The sequence below is a fragment of the Pollachius pollachius genome (assembly GCF_949987615.1).
Source record: "Pollachius pollachius genome assembly, chromosome: 3".
Classification (NCBI taxonomy): Eukaryota; Metazoa; Chordata; class Actinopteri; order Gadiformes; family Gadidae; genus Pollachius; species Pollachius pollachius.
In genome coordinates, this window is record NC_136936.1 from 48,788,934 (window position 1) to 48,799,047 (window position 10,114).

Consider the following 10,114-nt stretch of genomic DNA (forward strand, 5'->3'; position numbering starts at 1 on the left):
AGAGAGGAGAGAGGAGAATGGAAGGGAGGAGAGGAGAGGGGAGAGAGTAGATGGGATAGGAGCGAGGAGAGGAGACGAGACAGGAGACAGGAGAGAGGAGAGGGGAGAGGAGAGGAGAGGGGAGAGGAGAGAGATAGGAGAGGAGAGAGAGGAGAGAGGAGACGAGACAGGAGAGAGTAGAAATGAGAGGGGAGAGGAGAGAGGAGAGGGGAGAGGAGAGGAGAGAGAGGGGAAGAGAGAGAGGGGAGGAGAGTGGAGACAGGAGAGGAGAGAGGAGAGAGAGGAGAGGAGAGGATAGGAGAGACAGGAGAGGAGGGAGGAGAGAGTAGGAGAGAGGAGAGGGGAGAGGGGAGAGAGGAGAGAGAAGGGGAGAAAGGAGAGGAGATAGATAGGAGAGGAGACAGGAGAGAGGAGAATGGAAGGGAGGAGAGGAGAGGGGAGAGAGGAGAGGGGATAGGAGAGAGGAGAGAGGAGCGATGAGAAAGGAGAGAGAGAGGAGAGGATGGGAGCGAGAGGAGAGGAGTGGGGAGAGAGGAGAGAGGAGAAAGGAGCGAGAAGGAGATGTGAGGACCCTGACACGAGGTTACACCAGGTGAGCTTAACCTTAGCCTAGCCTGATCATACCAAGCAGCAGTTGATGTAAGATTTTCCACAGCTTTTTTACTGCCTTATAAGATACATTTATAGCAAACTTTCATTTGAGTTAACTATAAAAACGTTGTGCCGGTGGCCAAAACCAGTAAATGAAAGCCTTCTGTTGTTTAATGGCGGAAAAGACTTTCTATACGAGCCTAGAGCATCATAAAGTCACTACGGATGTTTTATATCGGTCTTATAAACCAACAAGTCGGGCCACTATTGTTCCAATGAATTATCAAAACATACTTTATGTCCCAATAAAAAAGGAGCTTTTACCGCTTTTATTCACTTCATGGCCTTGTTAAACAACAGCCTTTTTTTTATCGTATTCAATCTTTCAGCAAAACTCAGTCTGCTGAAGAATAAATGATCGCTGAGGTTATCAGCCATCCCCAAACCGTTCAACCCAGGATAACTATACTAAGTCAGTAGTGAGTTACTAGTTAACCTACCCAAGAGTGGAAGTATTCACTGAGCTGGTAGAGGATAACTAGGTCAGTAGTTAGTAACTAGTTGAGACTTACCAGGAGTGGGAGTGTTTACTGAGCTTGTAGAAGATAACTATAACAAGTCAGTAGTTAGTGACTAGTTAACCCATCCAGAGTGGGAGTGGAGGCCGCTCAGCTGGTACAGGATAACTAGGTCAGTAGTCAAGAACTAGTTAACCCACCCAGAGTGGGAGTGGAGGCCACTCAGCTGGTACAGGATCTCTATCTCCATGGGGGTGATCTGCCCGAACCTGTTAGCTGCGTTAGCGAACTCCTCTGCATGGACACACAGAACAGGTCAGTCACATCTTGCAGGTATAGAAAGGGCGGACTGAAGAGAGACAATCTACGAGTTACCGTCGAGGGACGTGAGCGTTTGAGAGGACCCTGTTTGTATTTGCTGGTTCTTTATAACGTGTGTTTTCGATTTGGGGTCGTTAACGTGGTGTGGTTTCACCAAGAGACAAACCAATAGTATGAAACTGAGTCAATGGCCCACACAATGTATTCAAGTGTCACAGATTCTGTCCATTGAGCAGCTCTTGAGATAATATCCTCTTGGTGTCTCAATGGCGGGGGTTGATTCACTCTACCCGGCGTGTTCCTCCGAGCTGACCCAGCAAATCAGCCCACCGGCCTTTGACCTTTGGCCACAGGCCTGCCTTCCTTAACCCCAGCGCTGATGTCACTGCATACCGTTCAGTGATCAACTTGACACCGTTGAAAAAGCTCTACTTCAAGCAGACCTTGCAGTACTTTAGCGTAACAAATATGTGTGCGTGTCTACAAAGAAGTGTCTAGAAAAAAAATACATTTTGTGTGGGAAATACACTGTAGGGGGAAAGGAGGAGGACGAGGAGGAGGTGGAGGAGGAGGAGGAGAAGAACAAGGAGGAGGAGGAGGAGGAGGAGGTGGAGGAGGAGGAGGAGGAGAACAAGGAGGAGGAGGAGGAGGTGGATTGACAGGACTGAACTGATTCACACAAAGCAGTGAGCTGTGACGTTATAACTTTTATTTACCTTATTAATTAGACCTACGGTTTAATGTTCCCTGTGATTCATGTCAAGAAAGGTGAGACGTGACGGGGTAAACATAATGTCATGCGTCATTATTAAACGTTTTACATCACCGAGGGCATGCTCCATGATAAAGAAAAAACAGATTTGGCGTGTCTTTGAAGTGTATATTTCTTCTCGACTATAAGAAAATGCTCTACTTTGGGGAAGCTAACTGCTAACGGCTAAGCCAGGGGTTCTCAAAGTTTTGACAGCTGAGGGCCAATTTAGGAACCCAGAATTTGACTGAGGGCTGCCAAAGGAAAAAGAATTAGGCGGGAAACGCCGTCAGCATCCCAGTGGTGAAAAAAAACATTGCACCGTGGACCCCTGGGAGTGAATTCAAGTGAGGTCTAAATCACGAAACTGAGGTTCATCCTTTCAAAGTAATGTACAGTCGGATTAAAACTAACAAATGTAAAAGGATTTAATTGAAAGCTAGAGAGAGTCGACTTTTCTCTTTATATTTATTTATTTTTGTTTAAATTAATATTGATATAATAATAAATTAAAAAAAAAATCTTTTTTTTATTTTTTTACTTACATCTGTATATGATTGCGGGCCGCCAGGAATGTTTCTGCGGGCCGCCATTGGCCCGCGGGCCGCACTTTGAGAACCAATGGGCTAAGCGCTAGCCCCTGCGGCGGTGTACCTTTGGTGACGGGCTTGTCCAGCTGAGCGCCTGCGACGGTGCTGTACACCTTCCGGACCAGCTCCATGTTGTTGAGGAGGGCGTTGAAGCCGTTGAAGTAGGAAAAGCTGACCATGTGGGAGGTGCTTCCTCCAGCCGCCTAGAGAGAGACGCACGCACGCACACGCACACACACACGCACACACAACGCGGGGTCATTGTCGTTCAGCCTTTGGAGGTCTGTTAACTTGAGCTTGGAGAAAGACAGCGTTTGTTACTCCACCTTCTAACCCAAAGACCACCTGAACAACAAACAAAACAGACGAACTGTGAGGTGCACGTTGGCCCCGGAGCGGTTCTGAGGAGGACTCACGGACACGAGGTTCTCCTCCACGAAGGAGGTGAGCATGTGGTGCCTGATGGTGGCCATGATGTCGCTGAAGTCCAGCGCTGTGATGGAGCCGCTCTTCTTCTTGTCCTTCTGAGCGAAGGCCTGGCGGGCATGCTCCAACTGCAGCTCCTGCACCACCGAAGAAGAGAGAGGGGGGGGGGGGGGAGATAGAGGGGGAGAGAAATAGCGAGAGGGAATGAGAGAGAGAGAGAGAGAGAGAGCGAGAGAGAGCAAGAGGGAGAGAAAGAGAGAAAGGGGGAGAGAGAAAGGAGGACATGGGATAGAGGGGAGAGAGGGGAGGATGGGAGAGAGGGAGAGGGAGAGAGGGGGAGAGGGGGAGAGAGGAGGGAGAGAGCAAGAGGGAGAGAAAGAGAGAAGGGAGGAGAGAGGGGAGGACGGGAGAGAGGGAGAGGGAGAGAGGGGGAGAGAGGAGGTAGAGAGAGCCAGAGAGAGAAGGTGAAACTATCTCACAAAGCAGCCGAGAGAGACACCCGGTGTGACCCCGGGCATCGCATTACCAGCCAGTGATGAGCTGGAGCGGAGGAGAGGCCAGAGAGAAGGAGAGGAGAAGGTATAAGCACATCAAGGTTGGGCAGCTGTGGCGTCCTGGTTATGGAGGTCATCAGGAGTGACAGAGTCAGAGGCTCTCGCTCCCTTAATCACAGCAGGCTAACAGGAAGCATGCGGAGTAGGGTCCCGGTAGTCCCCGGATAGCCGGGGGGAGGGGGGGGGGAGACGGCAGGTGTGTCCGGAGGTAGGATGATTCAACATGACATCCGTGGAATCAGAAGGAGATGCCAGGGTCACCCCGCCCTACCCTCCCCCCTCCAATCTCTCCCGCTCTCTTTCTCCCTCTCTCCTGTCCTCCCCTCGCTCTCCTGCTCTCTCTCCCGCCCTGCCGCTCTCTCTCTCTCCCTCTCTCCTGTTCTTCTTCTAACCCGTACCTTCCTCTCCATGACATCCCTGTAAGCAGCTTAGGACAAAGCATGTCGTAGCATTAAGACAGTCATAGTACTTTATGGTTTTATCATATGTGCTGATTGAACTAATTCGCTTGTTTGGCTTTCTGTCACATTGCATTACATTTCTTTTCCAGCTACACTGATTGGATTCAGGAAAAACAAGGCGATGATATCCGATATCACAGACGTCACCTCGTACCACGTTAGCACCGGGCTCTGATCGTTCTCTCTTCACACCCCGCACCACACCTCACGCACACCCACACACCCACACGTGTGGCCAGTGTTTCCACCAATTAATTCCAGGCATGAAACAACAGCCACAAGGTGGCAGGCCCCAGACGGTAGAAATAACAACTTCCCCGGGAGGACATCGCCGGCTTCTCACCTCAGCCTCCATCCATCACAGTACTTACAAAAACACGGCGCTAAGACCCAATACAAACTCAGCTGGGGCCGCGCCGAGGAGAAACAACTCGACTACAATTTGGACAGATTAGTGAGTTAACCCTCACCGCACGGGGGTCTTTGGCGAAGCGGTTGGCCCACCGTGATGGACCACAAAGTGCTCTGAAGGGTCCCACAGCCCCGCAGGCCTGTCAGACCCCCCAGACCCCAGAGAGAGAGACCACCCCGGGCGCCGTTCAGCCCACCGGCCCCTGGCTCAGACCCAGAGGCCTGAAGACGGCCTTTAACCAAATCGACCCGTAATGCTGGGCATGAAGGCCGTTTGAAATGCCAGCACAAAGAGGGTTCCGGCTCAATGCAGCGGCGAAACACGTCGCGCGGTAATCCACCAGACGAGCAAGGCAGCTGTCTGAGCACTTTAAGTCACGACTCGCTACCTGTGAAAGCCGCTTGAGAAAGTGTGGTGATTCACGGTTGTGCGAACAAAGGCGTGATTATCACGTAAAGGTTACGGTATGGGTTTTCAACTCCCCCCGTTGAAAGGTTCTTGGTCTCAATCCCTCTGTCTTATATTAAGGTATGTTTAGGGAGCAGGGTCCCTGAGGATTACAGCGTCTGCAGTATATCTTGGTTCTCAGACCATTGGTTCTCAAACTGTGGTACGTTATTTGGTGGTATGCGAGAAAGGCTCCTCTTCACTTGCCATCATAAAAAACGAAGCACAGAAGCGGGATGGATGCTGAGTCACACCTCTCTCAGACTGAAGTTGACCTTGGTCAATCCAGAAATCGCAGGACTGTGTTCGCGGAGGCAGACACACCCTTCTCATTAGGCCGATTGAAGTTCAGTTATCAAAGTGCCCGCCAACTTTTAATATTATTTGGCCTACACTCCTTTTTTTTGTAGTATTTTCTTAACATGGGTCATAATGTTGGGACTTAATTTTTGAGGTGGTACGCGGGATAAAACAGTTTGAGCACCACTGGTCTGGAAAGCACACGTGAACGAGAGCCAGCCTCTCACCTGCAGGAACTGTGTGAACTCCGAGTAGCTGAGCAGCCTCTTCCTCTGGTGGCCAAAGTGCAGCCGGATGAACTCACAGTCCCAGTTGAACGGGATGTGGTGGTGCACCGTGGTCTGGCTGAAGATGTCGCGCACATTCTCTGCGGAGCGGAGAGGAAGACGACGGACCGATGATTATAATAAGTCAGCGATGAGTCATGACAGCCCAACATTCAAACAGTATGGGGATTCGACCCACAGCTTTGTGCCGATGTAGTGTTAGTCATTCTGGATCGGGATGCACAGAGTTAAAGTTACTTTTTTTAGGAAGTGTGTGTTTATGTGTTGGGGCCGGGGGGGGGGGGGGGGGGGGGGGGGGGGGGTATCTGTCTGATAGTGAATCGGGAATGCTATGACTCTATTTGGGGGAAATGCATGATGTGAAGACTTTCCGTAACACTTGTGGTCTATCCCCTCCCGATCTCCCTCCACCCCTCCACTTTGTCTTCCTCCTGAATCAGATGGTTCAGGTTATAGGATATGATGCCCCTCCCGACCTCCTCCTCCTCCTCCTCCTCCTCCTGCTCCACGCAGCTGATATCTGGATGACTCAACGCCTTCCAGATGTCTTGGGAAGACAAACACGGGCTCCCGCCAAATCATTCACATTCACGACGCCTCTCGCTACAGAAGGGGGGGGCTCTCCACGGGGCCAGGAGCCCACAGCACACAGAACGGCCCTCGGGTCGGATACAGAAATACACAAACGTTTGTGGCCGATCGTCTCCTGACGGTGGAGGCTTTAGATGAGGAGAAGGATGACAACCGCCGCAGGAAGCGCAGGAGAATGGTGAAACACGTGAAACCTACATTTACATTTTTTGGTCGATTTATTTTATCATGTTTTATGGAAATATGAATATAGGAGAAAGATGGGAAACAAAGAAGTTAGGAGTTGTAGAGGAAGACAGCTGAAAGGTTCTTGGCGCGATCCCCATTGTCCGCAGTCTACCTTTGGGCATCCTTGATCAATCTGCCATAATTCCCACCTGCTCCTTTATAACATGAAAATGATCACTCGCTGTGGATAGAAGCCTCTGCTAACTGAGTAATAATGAGTCAAACGGTAAACATCCCGATGTCGAGTACAGTACGGAGAACATGATGTCTCTGTCTCGCCGCCCAGACCACCACCACCTACCGAAGGAGATGCTCCCAGTGCCTGTCTTGTCAAACAGCTGGAAGGCCACGAGGTACAGGGCATCCGGGGAACACAGAACCGACTCAAAGGCCTGAAACTCCTGGAAAGAGATCAGTCTGTTTGAAGGAGAGAGAAGAGTTGCTATGTGGCAGAAGGACAAATGTTCGCAGATATATATTTAATTAATGTATTATATTGTTTGCCAAAGTAGGGCAATTAAGAATCAACATTATAATATGTCATCATGTTGTAGTATAATTTCGAAATGAGCTTATTATCATTGTTCCAGTAAATCATTATTCCGTGATTGTAAACATACATGACATTTTTAGGTTTACATACATCATTTTACAGCTTAGTTATTGTTAATTCAACCAAAATGTAATTCACATGCATTCAATATCTAAAGGTAACATTGTTAAAAGAACTGTGCTCAAATCAATAGATGTAATAGATACAACAGATGTTCATTGAGTCCACTGTGATGTAATAACATGTTATCAGATAGTAAATCGATACATGTATGCAGGTTGAGTCCCATGGGTGCTCACTACTCACCCGTCTTTAGTTGTGTCGGCCACGCCCGCCAGGAGGCTCACCGTCCTGGGGTTGTACTGGGCCCGCGTGTGCAAAGACAGGTAGTTCTGCACAAAGTCCCTGGGGGTCATGTAATGGTCCCCATCCTCCACCACGCTGGCATACTACACACAGGGACCCAGAGACGGAGAGACACACAGAGACAGAGAGACACACAGAGACACACAGGGACCCAGAGAGAGACACAGAGAGACAGAGACACACAGAGAGATGGAGACACAGAGATACACAGAGAGACAGAGAGAGACACAGAGAGACAGAGATACACAGAGACCCAGAGAGAGACACAGAGACACACAGAGAGATGAAGACACAGAGACACACAGGGACCCAGAGAGAGACACAGAGAGACAGAGAGATAAAGATATAGAGAGACAGAGAGAGATAGAGACACACAGAGAGATGGAGACAGAGAGAAACACAGAGACCCAGAGAGACACAGAGAGAGACACAGAGACACAGAGACCCAGAGAGACACAGAGAGAGACACAGAGACACAGAGAGAGACACAGAGACACAGAGACAGAGGGAGACACAGAGAGACAGACAGAGGGAGACACAGAGAGACAGAGACAGAGGGAGACACAGAGAGACAGACAGAGGGAGACACAGAGAGACAGAGACAGAGGGAGACAAATAGACATAGAGAGAGACATAGGGAGACACAGAGACACACAGAGAGTCAGAGGCATAAGGAAACAAACACACACAGAGACACACACAGAGAATCTGTTAGGACTGCTCAATCTATAACCAAAAATCAGGAACTACTGAGGATAATTTATGAATTAATGGTGGATAAATACAGTGATAAAAAACAATCACTCTTATGTAGAGAAAGATACAAGAAAATACCAGGGTAAATATTACATTGCGTTTAGAAAAAAAAGAATTGATTCAATAAGCTATTGATCGTATTATCAGCCACTGATATCTAAAAGGCAGTATAACACAGGCCAAGACATGTATTCGTGTGTATACTATGAGAACCGTGGAGTAGAATGGAGAGTAACGTGTTACAAAGCAGTAGAGACCAGGAAGAGCCGAAAGGTCATTTTTAGAGCTGGGTTGGGTTTCACGGCGCGAATCACAAGCACAGCACATGAACTGGGAGCAGAAATGCCACCCTTGAAATAGAGCCCAGCTCGATATAGAGGGCAAAGAAAAAGTAAAACATCCTTACCCTAAAGCAAGCGACAATGTTTTTCTTTCTTTGTCACAAATAATATTCCCAACCAACGTATTAAGGCATTAAAATAATTATAGGCTATGCCAATTTCCCCCTCGAGTTTGAGTCTGATTAGGTCTTGATACAATTATACAGGCAGTTGGAATAAACATCTATTAATTAACTCCATCGTCCTGAACTCGGGGACTGCTACAAATTGCTACATACGTTTTAACGTCAGATGTGTGAGATAAGGAGACTCTTATTTTCAAGTGGCAGTTTACACAAACACGACCCGGTAGTTTGCAATCACGCATAGAAACAACAACTTTATTTATATCAAGACGAAATTTAAAAAGCATGCCAAGATATTGTAATATAACTTAATGTGCCATACAAGAAACCAAAGTAAGAATACATTCTTTGTTTGTTAAAGAGGATCCAAAATTAGACCATGGACTTATCTGACCTTTTCCAAGCCGATCGCTTGAGAAACTACTCCAACTTACTAGATATAGGATCAGCAATATGTCCTTAAATCGTGTGTTCGCAGTGGAGGGTTACATTGTTCTGTGTATCTTAAGTTAGGCGGTAATAAAAACAGACTTACCTTCAGAAAGATTGCCTTTAAGCTATGGGGATCCGCTCTCTGCATTGCCTGCACCTATTACAAGCAAGTTGAATTATGAAAATGTTTTTTTTTTCCCAGACGATCTGTTTCTTTAGAGTATGTTAGTTATTCTGATTTATTAGACATGGTTCATATTTTGTTTCAAGATATCCAATCAGTCTAATCGATCAAACACAACAATCAATAGGCGAACGAGGCGATTGCTAGGAATATATAAATAGGCTTTTCGTGCAAAAGTCTTCCACACGGTCCTGGATGTGGATGGTGAAGTTTCTTCATCAACTTTCTCAGAGAATAAACTCATTACAGGTGGTTCTCCATTGACAGTAGTTCTTCGTCGGTGTAGAGATGCTCAAACGGTCATGCAGACTTCTGACATAAACATGCCCTATAAAAAGACATACGAATGTCCTCCATAGGCCTACCGGTGATAATCGATGATATTACAGTCAAAAGTAATAACTGATAAGAGATATTGACATAGTCACCTTGACGGCCATGCTGATGGGTGACGTCACTTGCTGAAGACGAGGACTTTTACTTCAGCGAGCCTGGACCGTGTCTTGGTTGTGTTGGCATTTCCCCTGGCCCAGTATAGGAATCACGATGGATAAAACTGTGAATATAAATATTTTCAAATATGAAGCCGTGTGAAATATATGGAAAAAGTTGCGCTGCATGACATATGTAAGACACGTTAAATTTACATGTGCAATTTATTTTGAATACTTTGTAGTGATTAAATGAAGAAAGAAAGTAAGGACATACCCTGGTTAACACTGAAGCAGATACTTTATATATATGTATATATATATATATTGGTATATTTGATATTCACACTTTTAGTTGTAATCAGCATATACAGCGTTGGCCTTAATCTCCATCTGTTATATTGTAAGATAGAATTATATAAGTCTCTTTCCAACAGATATAGCCGTAT

The 10,114-nt window shown here is 47.2% G+C and overlaps 1 protein-coding gene across 1 annotated transcript in view; it reads right to left on the reverse strand.

Annotated features, from left to right (window-relative positions):
* LOC307073891 (electrogenic aspartate/glutamate antiporter SLC25A12, mitochondrial-like) overlaps positions 1 to 9,674 on the reverse strand; it is a gene marked incomplete at its 5' end in the record, with an annotated part of 26,162 nt that extends 16,488 nt beyond the window's left edge. The window contains 8 exons of the mRNA XM_079733850.1: positions 1,310 to 1,403; positions 2,836 to 2,974; positions 3,188 to 3,334; positions 5,599 to 5,738; positions 6,779 to 6,894; positions 7,337 to 7,479; positions 9,154 to 9,207; positions 9,663 to 9,674. Coding sequence (XP_079589976.1) covers positions 1,310 to 1,403; positions 2,836 to 2,974; positions 3,188 to 3,334; positions 5,599 to 5,738; positions 6,779 to 6,894; positions 7,337 to 7,479; positions 9,154 to 9,207; positions 9,663 to 9,674 — 845 coding nt within the window. The remainder of the gene's footprint in view (positions 1 to 1,309; positions 1,404 to 2,835; positions 2,975 to 3,187; positions 3,335 to 5,598; positions 5,739 to 6,778; positions 6,895 to 7,336; positions 7,480 to 9,153; positions 9,208 to 9,662) is intronic.
* Positions 9,675 to 10,114: the final 440 nt, after the last annotated feature.